The following is a 22,540-nucleotide window of genomic DNA, read 5'->3' as shown; positions in this document are numbered from 1 at the left end:
GATCACCGTTGTCCCTTATAGATGAGCAGTACTCCACGCTGTGCATAGACCACTTTCCTGGATGGAGCTGGAACCCATTCTACTAAGTGATGTATCTCAAGAATGGAAAAACAGGCAATATATGTAACCTCAACACTTGTACCCCCATAATACGCTAAAATAAAATTTAAAAATAAAGTTTAAATCCTTTCCACAAAGAAAAACTCGGAAAAAACATAATAACAATAAAAATAAACAAATAAATAAATCTGATCAGGCATGTGCTAGACTTTTGACTTACTTATTCTGTCCTCCACAGCTCTTGATCCCGTTTATATTATTTTCTACAACCTTTTTTCTCTGGGCACTGCATTTTGGGTAATTTATTTGTATCCAACCTTCAATTCACTAAATTATATGTTTACCTCTCTCTTTTGTTATTTAACCTTGTCTACTGAGTTATTATTGTTGGTAGTCTCTCACTTCTTCTATTTCCTAGTCATATTTTCTTTTTTTTTTTCAATTTTTTTTTATTTCAGCGTATTATGGGGGTACACGTGTTAATAAGGTTACTTACATTGCCCATGCCTAGTCATATTTTCAATGCTTTGCTTTATTTCTAGAAATGAACTGAACAAACTTTATTTTATCTTTTGAATCTCCTAAAAAAAAAGAAAAAGAAAAACAGGCACTGTTATTTTTAACCTGCAAAAAAAAAAAAAAAACTAAAACCAAAACCCAAATAGATCAAATGCCTAAGGGATGCACGCAAGGCTATCCTAGCATGTGAAAATAATACCATCGAGGTCCCCTAAAAGAGAGACGAGGCCAGCTCCCCACTTAGGGAAGTTTTGGGAATGAGATGGAAAGGAATGACAGGTGGCCTTCGGAAGCTTGCATTTCAGGAGCTGTCTGGCCGTGGCCCTGGGGGTGCTGCTGGCTTTGACGCCTGCCGCTCGGGGCGACATGCCCGGCTCCCGGCCGAACATGCTTCTGCTGATGGCGGACGACCTCGGCATTGGAGACGTCGGCTGCTACGGCAACAGCACCATAAGGCAAGGAACAGGAGGGGAGGGCTGCTCGCCTGGCACCCGCAGTGCAGAGACCAGAAGAAAGCGAAGCCACTAACCTTGATGTGGGCAGCAGTCCAATCTTTAAGACTTCTGCACACACTGCGGCTTCTAACACCCTCTAAGTCCCACTTCCTCCCAGGCCTGCACTAACCCCAGCTCAAACGCACCCTACCCACGACTGCTCGCTTCTGTTCTAAATACGATTTACACGCACCCAGTACGGGATAGACGATGTTTTAAAAATCACTCCTGTTGCCTGAAAACTGGCCAAGCCTACCCCACTCAGGCATGATTTCATTGCTCCCCTGCTGAAAAACTTTGCTTCCAACAGACAGGTGCACATCTCCCCAACCCCACAATACGACGTGCATTGTACCCTTTAGGTGTGAGTTTACCCATCCCCTCCTCCCCGTCCCACCACCTGCTTCATTTCCGATGAATGTTACTTCCATGTGTGCACATACGTGTTGAACAATTAGTTCCAGTTTGATGGTGGGTCCATGTGGTGCTTGTTTTTCCATTCTTAGGATACTTCACTTAGGAGAATGGGCTCCAGCTCCATCCAGGACAACACAAGAGGTGCTAGATCACCATTGTGTTTTGTGGCTGAGCAGAACTCCATGGTGTACACAGACCACATTTTATTAACCCACTCATGCACGGATGGGCACTTGGGTTGTTTCCACATCTTAGCGATTGTGAATTGTGCTGCTATAAACATTCGAGCGCAGCTGTCTTTGTTATAGAATGACTTCTTTTACTTTGGGCAAATACCCAGTAGTGGGATTGCTGGATCAAATGGCAGTTCTACTTTTAGTTCCTTGAGGTATCTCTACACTACTTTCCACAGAGGTTGAACTAGTTTGCAGTCCCACCAGCAGTGTAGGAGTGTTCCTATCTCTCTGCATCCACGCCAGCACCTGTTGTTTTGGGACTTTTTGGTAAAAGCCATTCTCACTGGAGTTAAGTGACAGCTCATTGCGGTTTTGATTTGCATTTCCCTGACGAGTGGAGATGTTGAGCATTTTTTCACGTGCTTCTTGGCCGTGAGACCCAAGAACATCTTGATGTATTGAACAGTGAATGACCAGCAGACTTTCGACGAAACAGTGTGTAGGTACCTATGCCTATGACAAACCTGTTTGGTTTTTTTTAAGGGATAAAGCTGTTAATTTTTCCCTGCATAGGACTCCAAACATCGACCGCCTTGCAGAAGAGGGAGTGATGCTGACTCAGCACATCGCCGCGGCATCCGTGTGCACGCCCAGCAGGGCCGCTTTCCTCACCGGCAGGTACCCTGTTCGATCAGGTTGGTCTGTCTTTATAACTAACCTCATGCTCCCTTGAACCCCGGTCACACAGAGAGTCAAGAGTGGATCCTCTGGGACAGTGCAAAGAGGGTGGTCTAGCCCTGCATGTTCTCACCATCAGATTGCAGTCAGTAAGAGTCAGACAGCCCCACAGGTAACCAGGTTACCTGGGCAGGTGTTACCCATTAGATTGCGCTCCTTGATGTGGGTAGCTACATAAAACAGGGATGTGCCCACTTTTTCTGTGAAAGTCAGGTTAGTAACTATTTTCATTTTTGCAGGTAGTCTCTGCTTGCACCTGCTCACCTCTACTGTAGCTTGAAAGTACCTATAGGCAATACATGCACCAGTGGACATGGCCGTGTGCCAATAAAACTTTATTTATAAATGTGGACATTTTAATTTCATGTCATTTCCCATGGTATGAAATAGACTTCTTCTCTTTATTTCTTTCCCAACCCTTTAAAAATGCACAAAGCCATTCTTCACTCCTCGTGGATATGAAAACAGGTAGAAGTACAGATTTGGCTCTGGGCTGTAGTTTGCTAATCCCTAGTAGTACACACAGTAGGGGCATATCAGGAAATATCTTGACTGTGCTTATGCAAAAGTTTAAGTGGCCAAATACGTTTAATCTGAAGAAGAAGAAGAAGAATAGATAGGAGTCCCTGCAGGTTGTCTTCCCACATCTGCCCAACCCATGGAAAGAAAATTTCCTTCATTCTCTCTGGACAAATAGAGAGACCTCCAGGATGGATCTAAAGAATGGCATACGTTGGTAGAACATTCCTCTTGCACCAGGTTTCCAAAACCAACCCGCTTGTGCCCTGTAAGTCTTGTAGATCGTTTTGGCAGAAAGGTCTGCTATATTTTGGTTAAAATTCTTTATCTCCCTGGGAGTTGGGAAGAGAGTAGAGCAAATCTTGGGAAGTCTCTGTGTGGTGTCTTCAGCATTTCTCTACGCTTTGAGTCTGAGGCTGAGAATCTCCAGGGGGAGATTAGGACCCTGTCGTAGTGAAGGTTCTCCAGAGAAACAGAACCCATAGGATCTACCTGTCCATCCATCCATCCATCCATCCATCCATCCATCCATCCATCCATCCATGTATCTACTATCTATTACGTGTCATCTGTCTATCGAGTATCCATCACCTATCAATAATCTATCTATCGATGTCTATCTACCTACCCATCTATCTACCTAAAAGAGATTTATTTTAAGGAATTGCACCGTGCCCTTGTGGGATTCGGCCGGTCCAGAATCTGCAGGGCAGGGCTTGAAGCTGCAGCTTGAGGCAGAATCCCTTCTCTTTCTGGGAACCTCAGTTTTGGCCGGTAAGACCTTCAGGATTACAAGATGAGGTCACCCATATTATCAAGAGCCATCTGCTTTCGTTAAAGTCAGCTGAGGACAGATGTGAACCGCATCCACAAAAAGATCTTCACGGCAACACGAAAGTTGTATTTGAATAAAGAGGTTGCTGTACCCCAGCCAAATGGACACATCAAAACGACCCTGCAGACTTTCACACATGTGGGTCTCTGGCCCCCCCATCTCATGCCCCGAGGAAGATGCAATCCCAGCCAACTTAAGCAAAAATAGCCCCCTTTGTTGTGGCTGAGAGCTATTGAGCTTCCCACTGGTCTGCATTGCACCAGAATTCACCCTCAACGTTTTGGAAAACCTCAGAAAGAATCCTCCGAGTTCCCAAATGCTGATCGCTGAGAACTACGCTCCCTCTGCAAAGCGGATCGGACGCTCTCTGAGCAGACTGAGCTAAATGTACCCAAGTGGCCCGGAAGCACGGAGCTTCCCCCCCAAGTCTGCGGTTCTTAACCACGGCCCCGCACAGCGGAATCCCTGCAGACCTCCACCCAAACACCGAGGCTGCTACCCGCCCTACAGCAGGCGGAGCTTGCTAGTTCGGGGTGCAGCCTGGTGTACTGATCACGGTTTCTATTTTTTATATCCTGATGCTTTGAAGTCTTGGGGCCTGCCTGAGCCTAGAGAGAACACTCCCTGCAAGGCTAGTGAATTCGTAGAGACAGCAAAAGACTCACCTGGGGGTGTGCCTCTCATACACAAACCGGCCAATCCATAGCCTACACCCCGAAAACCTCCTTTACGAGATTCTCACCCCTGGGGCCGCTATTCCCCCCCGCCCTGATCACCGCAGGGTCCGGTGGGAGCCAACTAGGAACAGCCCCCTGCCGCCCAGCGCCCACGGAAACGATCTGAGCTACCCAATCTCGAGTTTGGCTGCTTCGCCTTGCCTACTTCTTCCCATCAAAAAAATTCAACAGGCTGAGAATGGGTGGCTCACGCCTGTCATCCCAGCACTCTGGGAGGCCCAAGAGGGAGGATCGCTTGAGCTCAGGAGTTCGAGACCAGCCTGAGCAAGAGCGAGATCTTGTCTCTACTAAATATAGAAAAATTAGCCGGGCATGGTGGTACATGCCTGTAGTCCCAGCTACTCGGGAGGCTGAGGCAGGAGGATCGCTTGAGCTCAGGAGTTTGAGGTTGCAGTGAGCTATGATGATGCCACTGCACTCCAGCCTGGGTGACAGAGTGAGACACTGTCTCAAAAAAAAAAAAAAAAATTCAATAAATCCTTTTCCCATTCCTTTGCCTCACCCCGCCCCCCACCCCTAAACACCCTGGTGCTTCCTATATGACCACCCCCTGCATGGCTTGCACCCCTGGCCTCTGCAGAACTATGAGTAACAAAGTATCTTGTCAATGGCAACCTCGTCAGCACATTAGAGTCATCCAACATTTCCAGGGCCCAAGCTCCACCCTTGACCAACAAAAACTGCAACCTCTGAGGCAGTAACCAAGCATCCGCATATTGCAAAACTTCCCACTCGATCTCAATGTGCAGAGAAGTTTGGGAATCTCAGGATGATATCGAGAGTTTGAGGAAACCATAAAACCACCTTCTCAATTCTCATGCCTTTTCCGTTCAATTCTTTTCTTTATAACCCGTGCAAAACGGGACAATCCGTCTTCTCGATAACTTTTTCAGTGAATGAATCATTTTCCTTTGCTGCCAAAAACGCAACCCGGGTGGCAGACCCACGCAAGAAGTAAATTTTCGATTTCATTTTAAATAACGGAGCATTTCGCCAGGTTATGTTATTTTTAATTGATAATGAAGACACAAACGAAAAGCAAATGTGTAACAGTATTTTTTTTTCCTTAATGATTACTCAAAGGTATGGTATTTTATTTTTAATTGATAATGAACACACAAACAAAAAGCACATGTGTGACGGTATTTTTTTTCTTAATGATTGCTCTAAGGTATGGTCTCCAGCGATGGATACCGCGTTCTGCAGTGGGCTGCAGTATCAGGGGGCCTTCCAACAAACGAGACGACTTTTGCAAAAATATTGCAAGACAAAGGCTACGCCACTGGACTAATAGGTATGCACACCTTTTTTTAAAGTGTTAAGCACATAACTTTTATTTGAAAAGTACGCTCAGCTAAAAAGTCTGAAAAGGAAATCCGTTTATGTGCTGTGGAATTTTCTAGTAGACAGAAAGCTACGTGTGTACGGAAACCGTGTTACTTCCCAGGCTGTTGGGTACAAAGTAGAGATACTCAAGAAACAGCACGTTTGGCATTTTATACAATGCGCTGATGCACCGTGATTTAAAAAAAAAAATAAAAAATAAGAACCCATATTCTCTTCTATCTAAAATTTCCATAATGCTGCCTGCAATGCCATCACAAGGTTTAGTACCTGCCTTTCTCTCTCTGCTTCCATAAACAACACGTTTATTTTAGACTAAATAACAGCCCCCAAATAATATATCAGACGCTATACTCTGAAACCAGCAAGTATTAATATCACCCTGTATGGAAAAAGAGTCTTTGTGGATGTGATTAAGTTTACGATTTCTCGAGGTGAGGGGGTGACCCTGAATTGTCCAGGAGCAAAGACAAGTGATCTTTTAAGAGGGAGGTGGTGGGGCCAGGCAGTGTGACCAAGAAGGCAGGGACGGGAGTGAGGCTGCGGCCACAAGCCCAGGGACACCCCTGAGAGTCCCCGGGGAGCCGGGAGAGGCGGGAAGGAGCCTCCCCTGGAGCCCGTGGAGGGAGCGCGGCCCCGAGACCCCCGCGTCCCACACTCCCGGGCTCCAGGACCGGGAGGGGATGAATCTCTGCTGTTTGCAAGCAACCGCAGTGATGGTCATTTCTTGCACCTGTCGTAGGAGACTAACATGCCAGGTAAGGCTGTAAGATGCTGGGCTATAAGGACAATAGACACCTTCCAGCTTCTGTGTACTGCTTGTTTGCTAACCGCAAGGCACTATGAGTACATTATGGGATGCAGAAAAAAAAAAAGACAAAGAAGGTGGAAACCCGACTCTCAGCTAGGACCCGGATAGGTTAGAGCCTATCAAGGGCAGGATGAAGTAAGAATCACCGTGGGGGCGGATGCATGACCGGTGCGTAAACAACTGAGTAATAAAAAGGGTCACTAGCACACAAAGGAGGGGGGCCCTGCCCAAAAAAGAGGCCACTGCGCTGGCACTCTGGGGGCTCGGACCCTAGCTCGAGCTAGACAATAAAACTCCTTTTGATAATTACAGCCTCGGTGGCCCTGTCTCTCTGTCCTGCGGCCTTGTGAATCTCAAATATAACAAGGCGGCCACACACAGAGGCCTCATTGCCCTGAAATGGCACATCCCGGCTGGGGCGCATAGTAACAGCTAACTGGCACCCACACCTCTCCGCATGGCTAACCCCAAAGCCCAGCTGCCAGCGGCCAAAACCGCTCACCCAGAGACGGGCCCCCACTGCTCCCAGCCACATGCGTTTCGTTCGCCCTTTGCCCCTCAGGAAAATGGCATCTGGGTCTCAACTGCAACTCGTCCTCCGACCACTGCCACCACCCGCTGCGGCACGGGTTCGAGCACTTCTACGGCATGCCCTTCTCCATGATGGGCGACTGCGCCCGCTGGGAGCTGTCCGAGAAGCGCGCGGGGCTGGAGCGCAGGCTCCACCTCTGCCTGCGCGCAGTGGTGGCCTTGGCCGCCCTCGCGCTGGCCGCGGGGAAGCTCGCAGGCCTGCAGCCGCCGCTCCCGTGGACGCCGGTCGTCATCGGGTCGGCGGTGGTGGCCGTCCTCCTGCTCGCGGCCGCGCGCTCCCTGGGCACCCTGATTGTGCACGCGGACTGCTTTCTGATGCGGGACCACGCCGTCACCGAGCAGCCCATGCGCCTGCAGAGGACCACGCCCCTTCTCCTGGAGGACGCCGCGGCCTTCCTCAAAAGGTGGGCACCCCCGAGGCCGAGGCCGGGCGTGGGGGGGCGCGCGCCTGTCATCCTAGCACGCTGGGAGGCCGAGGCGGGAGGATTGGTCCAACCTGAGTTCGAGGAGTTCGAGACCAACCTGAGACAAGAGCTAGACCCCTCCCGTCTCTACTGAAAAAAATAGAAAGAAAATTAATTGGCCAACTGAAAATATAGAGGAAAAAATTAGCCGGGTATAGTGGTGCATGCCTGTAGTCCCAGCTACTTGGGAGGAGGCTGAGGCAGGAGGATTGCCTGAGCCCAGGACTTGGAGGCTGCTGTGAGCGAGGCTGACGCCATGGCACTCTAGCCTGGGCAACAGAGTGAGACTCTGTCTCAAAAAAAAAAAAAAAAAAAGGTGGGCACGGGTGGGTCAGCTTGGGGAAATACATGCCAAATAGTTTTCTCTAATTGCTACTTGAACAATGCAATGGCCATGACCCAAAAAAAACTTTCTCTTTAATTTTTTTTTTTTTTTTTTTTTGGCAAAACGGGGCATCCATGATGGTCAGTTGAGCCCTGTGATTCATGTCCCTGAAAACATCGGTCCACGATGTTTTTGGCACCAGGGACCATTTTCATGGAAGACAATTTATCCACAGACTCGGGGTGGTGGGGTGGTGGAAGGGGTTCAGAATCATTCAAGAGCATTGCATTGGTTGTGCACTTGATTCCCATTGTGATTACACTGCGATACGTAATGAAACAATCACGCAACTCACCGTAGGTTGGGGACCTTGCATGGAAACATTGCTCCAGGTCAGCTGGAGTTTGCAGGTCCTGTTCTGAGGCCGACCCCAGGCCAACAGCAACCTCTGCTCCCCCGGGGCCGTGTTTAACTAACATAAAACAAACTGCGTCACCTCAAGAGCCTTTGCAATAGATTATATTTTACGCCTCTGTCCCGGAGCGTAAAATACTCCAGGTAAGACGGTGATAGCACCAGGCGCCAACGTGCCCGGTTGGCAGCGAGGTTGCGGTCATGCTCTGCGACACGCGTGGACAGTGTGTTTGGAACTGCGTGTGCAGGTGAGAAACAGCACTGACCGCCAGCCCGCAAACTGAAGCAGGCGAGGGTGCCGTGTTGTCATTAACGCCCAGGGCCTCGCCTTTAGTTACATGCCTTGAGGGTCTAGAGGAGACCACACAGATCAGGCGGTCGGAGGGGTAAACTGAGGCATTGCCTAAAAGGAAGGAAATCAACTGACGTTAATAAGCTAACATGCCCCATTTTTAAAGTGTGTTTTTTGATAACTATCGTATGTCCTAAATCTCATGACTCCACCAAAATTATAAAGAAAACTGAACTGAGTGTGTGACATCACTTTTTCTCTTTTTCTTTTTCTCTCTCTTTCTTTCTTTCTTTCTTTCTCTTTGACTACTCCATCTCTAATTACTTTTTCTTTAAGCTAAGATTTGACGTAAAAAAAAACACATACTGAAATAACTGAACAAGATAAATTTGTCAGCTCAGACAGTAGCCTGGTGTCGTTTTAACTTTCCGTTGTCATAAATTCATACAGTTGGAAAATTGTAACGTTCAGGGAGGAAAAAAAATGCATAAATTCGGTGTGGACATTTGAATAGATTTCCAACGGGAAAAGCCGTCATCTTGGAAATTCTAAACACGAGAACAAGTCCTGTTGAACTAGGGTTTTGCACATTTACCCTTCATGAGCATAGTAAGAATGTGACAATTGAGGTCTGTGTTTGGTGTCTACAAGACTTTGATCTCGGTTTCACCAAAAAAGTGACCTTAGTGGCTTTTTGTTTATTTTCAGAAATAAGCAAAGACCTTTCCTTCTCCTTGTGTCATTTCTACACGTGCACACTCCGCTCGTCACAACCGAGAACTTCCTTGGAAAAAGTCTCCATGGGCTATATGGTGACAACGTAGAGGAGATGGACTGGATGGTGGGTAAGTGGATGGTGTCCACGTCCTCATCCCATGTGGTAGACAGAATGGTGTCCCCAGAGATGTCCACGTCCTAATCCCTTGTGGTAGACAGATTAACGTCCCCAGAGATGTCCACGTCCTAATCCCATGTGGTAGACAGAATAATGTCCCCAGAGATGTCCAGATCCTAATCCCATGTGGTAGACAGAATAATATCCCCAGAGATGTCCACGTCCTAATCCCATGTGGTAGACAGAGTAACGTCCCCAGAGATGTCCACGTCCTAATCCCATGTGGGAGACAGAATAATGTCCCCAGAGATGTCCACGTCCTAATCCCCTGTGGTAGACAGAATAATGTCCCCAGAGATGTCCACATCCTAATCCGATGTGGTAGACAGAATAATGTCCCCAGAGATGCCCACGTCCTAATCCCATGTGTTAGATAGAATAATGTCCCCAGAGATGTCTACGTCCTAATCCCACGTGGTAGACAGAATAACGTCCCCAGAGATGTCCATGTCCTAATCCCATGTGGTAGACAGAATAATGTCTCCAGAGATGTCTACGTCCTAATCCCACGTGGTAGACAGAATAACGTCCCCAGAGATGTCCACGTCCTAATCCCATGTGGTAGACAGAATAACATCCCCAGAGATGTCCATGTCCTAATCCCATGTGGTAGACAGAATAATGTCCCCAGAGATGTCCCTGTCCTAATCTCATGTAGTAGACAGAATATTTTCATTTCTAACAACAGACAAAACTCTGCTTTTTATGCATGAAAAAAGCAAGACCCAACCAAAAGAATTAAACTTTAATATAACGACACAGGCAGGTTAGGAGTCAAAGCATCCCGAGAGAGGGTTGTACGTGAGGCCACAGGACAGTCGCGAGACTCGGTCCTCTTTAACCGGCACACTGGGAGAAAGCCTTGCCTGTTGTTAGAAATAAAAATAACATAATCCCAGTTAACTAATTTTTTTTAAAAAAGTCTCTAGGGCACTGTGAATTATATGAACGACAGAATCCCCTTTCGTGCGGCTCTGAGACAGTCAGCGGTCACAACTGGTCTCTGTCGGTGGCATTTCGGTGCATCCTTCCTTCCTTCTCTGCACTCTCGGTCTGCCTCACTTTGAAGTGCTGCCGCTTCGTGCAGCACCCCTTCCGTCCCGGCAGCTTTGCCGGAGACGCCGGCTAACGCGCACACGCCGGGCAGTCGGGTTTAAGACACCCCTCCATTCCGGCCGCCTCGAGCACACCCGTGTTTTGCAGGGCAGATCCTTGGCATGTTGGACCGGGAGGGCGTGACCAACAACACCCTCGTTTATTTCACGTCGGACAACGGGGGCTCCTTAGAGTCCCAGCATGGGAACCGCCAGTACGGAGGCTGGAACGGCGTATACAGAGGTGAGGCTGAGGGATCCCCACGTCCTGGTCTCAGGACTCTGTCTCCCCGCTGGGGTCCCCACCTGTTCCTTTGGCATGCGGCCCCCCACTCCAGGACAGTGAATAATGTTGCCCAAACACCTCGTTGGCGTTGCCTAGCCAGGGCAAAAATTATAATCTGCCACGCTCAGGTCTCATATATATATATATATATTTTTTCTTTCGCACCATTAAGTGTTTTTTAGTAGACTCTCAGAGGTGCGCGGCCATCACCACTGTTTGATTTTGTGACATTTTCATCGCCACTAAACGAATTCTTACACTCACAGCAATCAGTCCTCGCTTCACGGCACCGGACCCCGGCCGGCCACCCACGTGTCTTCCAGCTCTGCATACCCATTGCATGCCAACGGCACCGTGCAACGTGTGGTCCTTTGTGCGTTGCTAATGTCCTTCCCACAATGTGTTTGAGGTTCAGCCACTTCGTAGCGGGTATGAGGGCTTCCTTCATTTCTACGGCCGAGCGCTGCCTCATTGCGCATGTACACCATACTCGGTTTGCCTATCTGTTTACCGATAGACGCAGGTTTGAATTTTAAGTTCGGGCAATGCATCCAAGAAGGCTGGGCACCCAGGTGGCCCCATTACAATCAAACTGGGATTCTAGCATTATAGGCACACCATTGTTTCATGCACCAGAAAGACTCTGAAACGTGTTCTTCAATATACGTAGCTTAGCATGGCTGCGACCTTTTCCTTTTAACTTAGAAAGCTTCATTTTTTTATTCGGTGAAAGAGTTGTTTAGAGGGACATTGGCAAAAACATGCCTATGAAGCGCCCGTCTAGTTCATGCATGAAAGGGAATACATGCATGCAAATTAAATCAGCTAATGCTTTCCAAGAACTTCTTCATGTCTAGGGTCCGATTCCTGCAAAATCTCAGTGCCGTCTTCATTGGTGTTCTCTGCACCCGACATCTTAGTGTACCAGGGGCACAGCCTCTTTTAAACGTGCTACACTCTTGCTCTAAAGGGATTTTTTTTCCCTCCATGTCCCTGAGCCCATCACTCTGCAAGTTTCGATGCACACGGGCAGGTACAGCTACACCCCGACAGTCCCTCTTCCCTTAGCTATTGCAAAACACACAGTGCGTCCGGAAGAGGAGACCTACGTATGCACCCTGAAAGAAGCCAGGGCAAGGATCTGGAGCTGTCAAAGCAAAGTGACAGCAATCACAGGAACTCCAATGAGCACTGTGATAGAAACAATAAGAGCCCCCCCAAAATATCCTGCCTCTTCCAGCTCCCAGGGTCTCCAGGCGTCCCTGTGCTTGTGGCCGCAGCGTCACTCCCGTCTCTGCCTCCTCCGTCTGTCTCCACGTGGCTTCTCCTCCGCGTCTGCATCTCCTCTTCTCATAAGGACAGACACCTGTCATTTGGGAGGAAGGGCTCACCCTGATCCAATCCACCCTAACCTACACCCAGGTTAATAAAACAATATAAAATCTATCTTCTGCAAGGGGAAACCATAGGATGTTATGATTTGCTTAAAATAGAGAAAGAGAGACTTAAGCAAAATAAGGTTGAATCAACCAGAGTAACCATCTATCTACTTCTGATTTTTATTCTTTTTTTCTTTTTCCATTTCTGCTGAAACGCAGGTGGCAAAGGCATGGGGGGCTGGGAAGGCGGGATCCGCGTGCCAGGGATCTTCCGCTGGCCCGGGGTGCTGCCGGCCGGCCGGGTTGTCACCGAGCCCACCAGTCTGATGGACGTGTTCCCCACCGTGGTGCAGCTGGGGGGCGGCCAGGTGCCCCAGGACAGGTACGGAACCACCCAAAAGAAGCCATTCAACTTTGGGTAGAGGCAGGGCATGGTGGCTCACGCCCGTCATCCCAGCACTCTGGGAGGCCGAGGTGGGAGAATCGCTCAAGGTCAGGAGTTCGAGACTAGCCTGAGCAAGAGCGGCGTGGTGGCGCATGCCTGTAGTCCCAGCTACTCGGGAAGCTGAGGCGGGAGGATCGCTGGAGCCCAGGAGTCTGAGGTTGCTGTGAGCGAGGCTGACGCCACGGCACTCACTCTAGCCTGGGCAACAGAGTGAGACTCTGTCTCAAAAAAAAAAATAAAAAATAAAAACTTTGAGTAGAGAAATTGACATTTAAGGCAAATGATACTGTGTGTTTTGCATTGTCATAAAACATTTATGAAATCAGTATCTGGGAAAGCACTCCCAGCTCTATTATTTAATGCTGGGATCAAATGTCAGTTCAGTTTTATATACGGAAATGTCTATTTCTCTTTTCCTAATTCTTAAGTGGAGCATATTTTATTATAAGAGAGATTTTCATTGAAAAATCTGACAATGCAACATTCACAAGAAATTACTTTTGGTTCAGTATGGCAGGGACTTTTATAGGATTCCAATTTTTGTTGTCTTAAAAGTTATAAAAAAATCATTTGGGAGGAAATAGAAAATTTTTTTTCATAATCTTGATAGCTTAGGGAAGAACACATATTTAAATTGTACTATATATGTATATATGTTGTATATAGATACAAATTATAATGGCTTCAAATTTTGTTTTCTTCCTTCTACCCCTCATGGGTGGCCCATTAGCCCTGCTTAAAAAAATACCATATTACCATTTTAGTGCCTATTACAATTACGTCCTTAGGAAAAATTTCTAGAAGTTGAATTTCTGGGTCAACAATTTGGCCACTTATAGGCCAATCTCTTGATATATTTTGTCAAATTCTACCCTAGAAATTGCTACCAGCCATGAATGATAGTGTCCATGTTAAAAACAATAGACCTAAAATCATTTAGAACTATTTGTGTATACATAATTTATACTTATACATGTATCTATAAGTATATTATACATGTTATATAATTTTTATATATACACACATATGTTATAATTTTCATTGCTTTATCACTAGCAATGTTAAAATTTTTATACATTTATTCTACATTTCTCTTTTTTTTTACATTGAATTACATGTCCTGTTGGATATTTTTTTTTAATTTATAACATATCCTGTGTTTTGAAAAGAAGATTTTCGCCTATCGTATATATTGCAAATGCATTTTATTAGAAGGTAAGGTAAATTTAGCTATACATTATTAGTTAGTTTTATTCCTATATAGGCAAACACAAACATACACATATGTATGTGTGTGGATATATGATTATATATATCTTGTCTTTTATTTCATTTTTTTCATGGTAACTTTGACCAAGCACAATCTATTTGGGGTTCTGAATTTTCTACCTGGGTTGAGAACCTTAACCCTGTTTTTTTATAAATCCTCAATCTATTGCTATTCTAAGTTCGTGGCATCTATGAAAATGTACCGCCGGTATTTATGATTGACTTTGAGATACAAGATCCCGCAAGGGCTTCAAAATAATTTAAGATAAATTAAATAAGGTCACTGCAAATTGACCTCTTAAAGGAAAATTTCATCACCTTCAACCATGTGGAAAATGAATGTTCCGGTTCCATCAGCATATATTTATTAGCAGGTGTTTAGGGGGAAAGTGAAAAAGATGCAGATATATTTCTCATCCCATAGCAACTACCCTTGTAATTGGAAAGCAAAGTGCACAGTTATCGCTGCAAATCCAAACAGGTGGGTTCAACCTCTGTGCTAAGCCGGGTGTCCAAAAAGGAAGTGCAATGCCAAGAAGATAGAGCTTGCCTTTGCAAAACAAGCGGTATCTAGAAAGTGAGAAAGGGTAGGCTACAGAAATGAGGAAATGCTAGTCCAGGGACTCTCCACAAACAGGACCAGCGTGAAGCTTTCTTAAAGAACATGTTCTGTAGTGACTGAAAGCCCAATACTACCGTGTTTCCCCGAAAATAAGACCTACCTATACAATAAGCCCTAGCAGGATTTCTAAGCATGTACGCAATAGAAGCCCTACCCCGAAAATCAGCCCTAGTGGTGGGCGTGGCTATGAAAATCAGCCCTAGTGGTGGGCGTGGCTATGAAAATCAGCCCTGGTGATGGGCGTGGCTATGGAAATCAGCCCTGGTGATGGGTGTGGCTATGGAAATTAGCCCTAGTGCTGGGCGTGGCTATGAAAATCAGCCCTGGTGATGGGCGTGGCTATGAAAATCAGCCCTAGTGACGGGCGTGGCTGCGCAGCGCTCTGCACAACCCGTGCGTGTCGTCGCGGAGCGGGAAAGAACACGAGCAGCCCTTCTCATCTGCCCCATCGTGACAGCAACTATCCCAGAGGTGACCGGGAAGGTGCGGGCAGCCCCACCAACAAGGTCAGCTCCCCCTGTCGGGTCCCGGCCACCCTGTACGTGCTGCAAGCTGAGGCTCTGAGGGAAAAAATAACACATCCCCTGAAAATAAGCCCTGGGGTGTCTTCTTGAGGAAAAATAAATAGAAGACCCTGTCTTATTTTCGGGGAAACACGGTATGTCAAAACAGCAAGGCGTTTGGACAAATGCTTGTCTCATTTTTGCATTCGCAATAAGGCTGAGTGGTGTGACACTCAATGAAGCCAAACAAGGTGGTTCCCCAGGTAATCCTCTTAGCCAAAGGCAGTATTTGTCCTTCGGCAGCTGCTGCATGCTTGCTAAGGATGGTGCCCGCCTTCTATCTTCTCCTCCACGTTCACCCTGCACCTTCCTTCCAAGGGGAATGCAGCACATTGGCCCTGGGCAGGTCCCCGCGGGGGCATCCTTACAGCATGTCTGAGTCCCTCCCGCACCTTTCTGCAGAGTGATTGACGGCCGGGACCTGCTGCCTTTGCTGCTGGGGACAGCCCAGCACTCGGACCACGAGTTCCTGCTGCACTACTGCGAGGTGTTTCTGCACGCCGCCCGCTGGCACCAACGGGACAGTGAGTAGCGGGACTCCGTCCCAACTGCCTTTGGGAAAGGGGTGCCCTTGGTGGCATCAAAGCACAGGAGCCCCAGAAGAGCCTGGGGGTGGGCGTCACATCCCGGCTTCTGTGTTCTTGTCTCTCTACATTATCACAGCTTTCAATTTTCACACTGGCTGTTAAAATTTAGTTCTTTTTTTTTTTTTTTTTTTTTTTTTAGAGACAGAGTCTCGCTTTGTTGCCCAGGCTAGAGTGAGTGCCATGGCGTCAGCCTCGCTCACAGCAACCTCAGACTCCTGGGCTCAAGCAATCCTCCTGCCTCAGCCTCCCGAGTAGCTGGGACTACAGGCATGCGCCACCATGCCCGGCTAATTTTTTTCTATATATATTAGTTGGCCAATGAATTTGTTTCTATTTATAGTAGAGACGGGGTCTCACTCTTGCTCAGGCTGGTTTCGAACTCCTGATCTTGAGCAATCCTCCCACCTGGGCCTCCCAGAGTGCTAGGATTACAGGTGTGCGCCACCGCGCCTGGCCTAAAATTTAGTTCTTGGCAACGTACGTCTCCCTTGTTCCAGCAACATCCCTTCTGAGGTCACCTGTCAATCTTCTTACCATTCGGAATGGGCTCTGTTCTCCTATGTGTTATGCGCCGTGTGTGAAATTGTTTTACTACCTTCCTTCTCTTCCCCAAGATGTGAAGAGCAGCTTCTATCATCACACACACACATACGCGCACACACACACACACACACACGCGTGTGCTCATTGTTTGGGGGAACAAGTGGCTCGCTGATTTTTAAGGGGGACCAAGAGAGAAATAAAATAGTGACGGCTGTCAGTTGATTAAACAAAGAAGAGCAGCAGCAGGGTGTCAAAGTGCAAGACTTGGTTTCCCCCACCTTTTCTTGGAGAAGGGTAAATTGTCCCCAGTGATGTGGCTCTGTCCTGGAGGTGTGGTTGAGGGTGGAGCTCATTCTCCTCCTGTGGACTCAGGAACTCTGCAAGAGCAGATTCTCACAAAGCAATTGTGAAAGGCAGAGATTTACGTCTCTCTTCCGTCCGTTCAGCTCTTTTGAGAGGCTGTGCAGAACAGAACTCCTGCAGGTGCCTGCTGGCGACAGAACTCACAAGGAGTGATCTTTAACTGTCCCTGGGGAAACTGCAGAATTAGGTATTTCCCTGATATTTCCGCAAGGCCGCCCCTTTAACATGTATCTAGGCGTCTGAGACTTTTCTAATCTATTCTAGCCATCTGGATGTGTTTCCAAATGTTTCAGCCGCCCTAGCTTAATCACACAATTTCAGCTTCATTGTAACAATGACAACTTTGTAACAAGAGTGGCTGTACACTTACTGAATATTTTCTGGGTCTCTAAATTTTCTTAGGCTCTCTTGGCCCCAAAGTCCCACAAAAGAGCTATAAAAATCATTTGCCACTTTTAAAACTTTTAAAAATACGTCCCACGGAGACATTAATCATCATTGCACTGGATGGATCCTTTAACTTTGCCTTTGATGCATAAGTAGCTTCACAACACTGGATCGACCCAAACTGAAACGTGCCATGTTTCTTTGCTTACTTATTTATTCTTACTTAAAAAAAAAAAAAATTCATTTCATCAAGCACATATGCCCTTGCCAAGTAATTTCATTGTATTTTAATCACCTTAGTAATAATGGCTATGTTCACTCGAGTTTGCCACCGGTTTTCTGTTACCTGTCATTTTAAAAATCCAGAAATTGCTCCTGCAGTTTCTTAACGATGGGATCCTTTCTTTTGAAGGAGAGCGCATGATGTCTGCCTCTGTCTTTCTGTGCATATGAGAACGTCTCACCTATATTGAGTTTGCCCGCCTCTCTTTTCTTCACTTATATTTCCCTCTCCGTTAATTTGCTTTGCTTCCTACGCTTCTTCACTTTGCTTCGTGCACTTGGGGTGGTTTTTCTTCCCGTGTTTGCAAAGATCGATGCCTTGCTTGTGACTCACTCTGCTTAAAGAATCTCCAAGGCATTGTCTCAACACATCCCTGAATGGGTATCTTTCTGAGACCTCTCTTATTTAAAAGAATTATAGGTTTGTTTGTTTTTTAAAATCTCCTTCTTTTCCATCCTTCTCAGTAGTCTAATCTGGGATGATTTTAATTGCTACATTTTGGGGTTCTTAGATTACATATTATATCTGTTGCCCTTGAAGGTTCTCACTCATTGGAAGAATATGTCAAAAAAAATTTTTTCAAGGTAGAAAGATAGAGATGGGCAGTGTATTCCTACCACCCGTGCATCTCAAACAGTGCCGTGTTCCACGTCCCCCAGGTCCACTTTGCCTGTGCTGAATGGCTCCTCAAGATGACTCGCCACACAGATGCCAAAAAAATAAAAAATAAAATAAATAAAATAACACCCAAGCTTCTCTCTGGGACACCAGCTAGCCCTTCCCTGTCTCTGAGACATCTGCTCGGACAACTGGCACCTTACAATTCCCAACCCCCAACCGCCCTGTGCTCTGAATACAGCCTAAGACCATTCCTGCCCCAGTGCCTTTGCACAAGCTGTTCCAGCCACTTGGAACGCTCTCAGTGGGCTGGATCTCCCTGCGGCTTGGCTCATTGCTGACAGTCATGTCCTCAGTCAAATGTCACCTTCCCAGACAGATTTCCCGGACCCAAACCAGCCCCTGCAGTGCACCCCAGACTCCACAGTTAATTCCCCACCACCTGGATCGATTATACTTTCTGTCCTTACGGATTTACCTACTCTAGATGTTCCACGTAAACGGACTCATACAACAAACACACGCCCTTTGGTGACTTCTTTCGCTGAGCACCATGTTTCCAAGGTTGGTGCATGTTGTAGCACATATCAGCGTTTCTCATTCCTGTCCGTGGCTGAATACTATTCCATCGTGCGGGGGGAAGACGTTCTGTTTATCGTTCATCCATCCGTGGGCACTTGGGCTGCTTCTCCCAACTTCTAGCTCTGGTGACCCACTCTGCTCTGCAGCGATGCATTTTATTTCTCTCCGTCACCTCTCTGGGATCCATCCCTGTCCTTTTTCCCCCAGGAGGAAGAGTCTGGAAAGTGCACTACGTGACTCCCCAGTTCCAGCCGGCGGGAGCGGGCGCCTGCTACGGGAGAGGGGTCTGCCCGTGCTTCGGGGAGAAGGTGACCCCCCACCACCCGCCTCTGCTCTTCGATCTCTCGAGAGACCCTTCGGAGAGCCACGTCCTCACGCCGGCCACAGAGCCCTTGTTCCACCAGGTGGTGGGGAGGGTCCAGCGGGCGGTGGAGGGGCACCAGCGGGCGCTGCGCCCGGCCCCCCTGCAGCTGGACGGGCCGCACAACATCTGGAAGCCCTGGCTGCAGCCCTGCTGTGGGCCCTTCCCGCTCTGCTGGTGCCACCCGCAGGGAAGCTGATTGACAGACAGCGGCTGCTAGGAGCACAAGCTGGAGCCCCGGGCTCTGCTTTTTTTTTTTTTTTTGCTCAAGTGGAAACAAACGCTCCTCTGTGAAGTTAAGACATCCGTTTACATAAAAGGTTAAAAGAGGGGGCAAAAAGCCAAGAAAAAGTAGCAACGAACTTGGAGCGGAGCTGCCCGGCAGGGAAGTGGAGAGCAATGGACCTCCTGCTTTGGGGTGATCCAGTCAGGACTCCTGGCCCCAAAAACAGCACGAGTCCCAAGAGAAGGTGTTTCCGGTTTTCCGTGCAGACCTGCAGAGGAACGGGACACAGGCCCCGAAGGTAAAAACCCAAGCTGACTGCCGAGCCCATTTATCCGGCGACTGTTTGCTGTCCACATGAACAGGGACGAGCTGTGCTTCCAAGCGACCAACAAACGCCCCAGGGGACGTGAGGGAACCCTGAATCCGGGAGCCGTGCTGCACTGGCAGGCTTCTCCCCCACTCCACTCGGGGCGGGGAGGTCACTGGACAACGGAGCTATGTCTTAGTCCGGGTGAGCTGCTGGGACAAAAAAAAAAAATACCATAAACTGGGTGTAAAGAACATTCATTGCTCGCAGCTCTGCAGACTGGAAGAGCGAGATCCCGGCGTGGCAGGGGCTGTGTCCGGCGGGGACTCACCTCCTGGTTCACAGACGGCGCCTTCTCGCCGTGTCCTCACGTGGTGGAAGGGGCGAGGGAGCTCTCTGGGGTCCCTTTTATTATAAGGACTCTGATCCCATCCATGAGGCTCCACCCTCAGGACCCCATCACCTCCCCGAGGCCCCACCTGCCAACACCATCTCCTTGGGGGTGAGGGCTTCAACACAAAACATAAAACCACAGACTGGGTGGCTCACACAACGGGAATGAATTTTCCCACAGTCCTGCAGGCTGGAAGTCCCAGATCCAGGTGACTCAGGGCTGCTTCCTCCTGAGTCCTCTCTCCTGGGTGTATAGACGCCGTCTCCTCCCTGTGTCCTCACGGGGGTCGTCCCTCTGTGCCTGTCTGTGTCCTGGTCTCCTGTGCTTATACGAACACCGGTCTTGTTGGATCAGGGCCCACCTTAGCGCCTCAGTTTACCTTAATCACCTCTCTAAAGACCCATCTCCAAACACAAACACAGTCTGAGGTCCTGGGGGTAGTCAGGGCTCCAACTTATGAACTTGGAGCGGGGATGCAACTCAGTCTGCTTTGGGGCAGGAGCTCACGGGTCTTTCTGTCTCTAGGTCCAGGCATCTCCTCTCCTTCTCGACCACACTCCCTCAACTTACCCACTCTGACCTCCAAGAACTCCGGTTGTCACAGAGACCAACCAAAGCCAAATCCATCTCCAGACAATTCTCTTCTGGGGTAAAGAAAGAAATGGAAGTTTGTCAACCCCTAGGGCCCCAGTTTCTTCCTCATGGCCATGAGCCAGGGAAGAGGACCAGCACTTTTGTCCAGCCATGTCAGGTTTCCTGCCAAACTCAGAGTCACCTATGAGGTTTCTTTTTTTCTAGACAAGAGTCTCACTCTGTTACCTGGGCTCCAGTGCCGTGGCATCAGCCTAGCTCACAGCAACCTCTAACTCCTGGGCTCAAGCAATTTTCCTGCCTCAGCCTCCCGAGTAGCTGGGATTACAGATGCACACCATCACGCCTGGCTAATTTTTTTTTTTTTTTTTTTTTTGTATTTTAAGTCAACCGGCTAATTTCCTTCTATTTTTATCAGAGATGGGGTCTTGCTCTTGCTCAGGCTGGTCTCGAACTCCTGACCTCAAGCAGTCCTCCTGCCTCAGCCTCCCAGAGTGCTAGCACTACAGGCCTGAGCCACCACACCCAGCACCTCTGAGTTCTTCAGGATCTACTTAGGCAGGGCCACCTGCCTCTCCTTATCCAGCCCCACTCCTGCCCTTGATGTCTTTGAACCCAAAGTCCCCATGGGGTCTCCACACCCTTAAAGTCAAGTGAGACCTCGGGATCAAAGCCCCCCGACTCCCACAACCCCCCTCCCCAAACGGTACCTCCGAGGCCAGTAGCTCCCACTGCCCCCGGCACCACTTAAAATTCCTAAACTCTCAAGACATTCCCTCAGCATGTTTAGATAATTTGCAGAAGCACACCCAAGGCTCTTGGCAGCTCTACTCCTTGCAGCATGGGATTTCTTCAAAGGATTTGTAAGGCTCGTGGCAGGCCCTTCTCCCTTCCCTAGACCAAAGAGAAAAGGCTCAGGAGACCAGACCTGCCAGGCCCCGCTGAAAACAAACACCACCTGGATATCTACCCAGATATATTTATATATATAATAAATTTTTCTGTTCTTGGATCTGTAAATACCACCAGCCCCTCCTGCTTTTCAATGACCACCAAAGGTCACCCCGGCTCTTCCCGCCAAGTGCCTAGCCCACCCCAAACAGTATAAAGGCTGGAACCCCCTCCAAACGGAGGTGACTTCTCATCCTCCCCCCCTCTTGGGACCCACGAACCTCGTCCGGGAGCGCACAATAAAGCCACGTTGTTTGGCTCTCTCTCTCTGTTTCTTTCGCCCCCAGAAAACTTTACAGGATGGAATCCCCACCCAAGCTCGCTAAACCTCCATGCAGAGCTCCTTCTAGACTCTCCGTTTCCTGACTACCCACCTGTTGCAGGCCTCAGCCTGGCCTTCTCCCCTCCCATGGGATGGCGGCTCAGTAGGGAACCCCAACCGAGACACCCTCATCCACCAAAGCTCCTCTAGAGGAACAGGGCAAAGAGAGAATCCACTACCAAAGCCCACCAATTTACCCCACACAGACCCGTCAGCCCAATAAATGTAAGCAAACCAAATTTGCCAATTAAAAGACAACGGTCTTTTTTTTTCTAAACGGAATCCCCAGCACCACTTCTGGGTATTCCAACTCAATCCATTTAGGGGCTGGGACTCCTGGCTCTAGAGTTTCCAACAAGCACCTCCACCCTACCCTACTTCAGAGAGGTGTGGGGGTAGCGCCCTCATTTCTGGAGCTTGTAACTCAGTGAATTTAGGGTGGGGTTTCTGACTTTGCTTTCAACACACGCTGCACTTTCTGGGGCAGCCCGCCCCCACGGCTGAGGGCCCATCTCACCTGGATCATATTTAATGTTCCTCCCCCCACAGACTTAAGGATATTTAATAGACGTCCAGCGTCCTCCATGGACATTGCAAACGCTGGGAATGGCATCTTGATTGCTTCATTGCTCTGGGCAATCCCCAAGACCCTTCCAGAAAGGAAGAAAAGGAACTTCCAGGGCTGCGGTAGCTTCCTAGGGTGGGGGCTTCCCGCGCCCGGCCTAACCCAGATTAA

General features: G+C 48.3%; 1 protein-coding gene across 1 annotated transcript; it reads left to right on the top strand.

Annotated features, from left to right (window-relative positions):
* Window positions 1-1,608: 1,608 nt before the first annotated feature.
* ARSL (arylsulfatase L) lies at window positions 1,609-20,870 on the top strand. Its single transcript, XM_020284997.2, has 8 exons — window positions 1,609-2,361; window positions 5,667-5,789; window positions 7,213-7,645; window positions 9,445-9,581; window positions 10,835-10,969; window positions 12,610-12,772; window positions 15,692-15,813; window positions 18,860-20,870. Exons 1-8 carry the CDS (start codon window positions 2,136-2,138, stop codon window positions 19,210-19,212), a joined length of 1,692 nt encoding a protein of 563 aa, XP_020140586.2. The 5' UTR covers window positions 1,609-2,135; the 3' UTR covers window positions 19,213-20,870.
* Window positions 20,871-22,540: the final 1,670 nt, after the last annotated feature.

Source organism: Microcebus murinus, chromosome X (assembly GCF_040939455.1).
Source record: "Microcebus murinus isolate Inina chromosome X, M.murinus_Inina_mat1.0, whole genome shotgun sequence".
Lineage (NCBI taxonomy): Eukaryota > Metazoa > Chordata > Mammalia > Primates > Cheirogaleidae > Microcebus > Microcebus murinus.
This window is presented reverse-complemented; position numbering and strand designations above follow the sequence as displayed.

What these genes read in the sequence shown, in the direction of transcription:
- ARSL (XM_020284997.2), top strand. Translation starts at nt 2,136, where the DNA reads ATGACCAGCAGACTTTCGACGAAACAGTGTGTAGGTACCTATGCCTAT. An exon ending in CTACGCCACTGGACTAATAG is followed by an intron (nt 5,790 to 7,212) that starts GTATGCACACCT and finishes TTTGCCCCTCAG; the next exon opens with GAAAATGGCATCTGGGTCTC. An exon ending in CTGGAACGGCGTATACAGAG is followed by an intron (nt 10,970 to 12,609) that starts GTGAGGCTGAGG and finishes GCTGAAACGCAG; the next exon opens with GTGGCAAAGGCATGGGGGGC.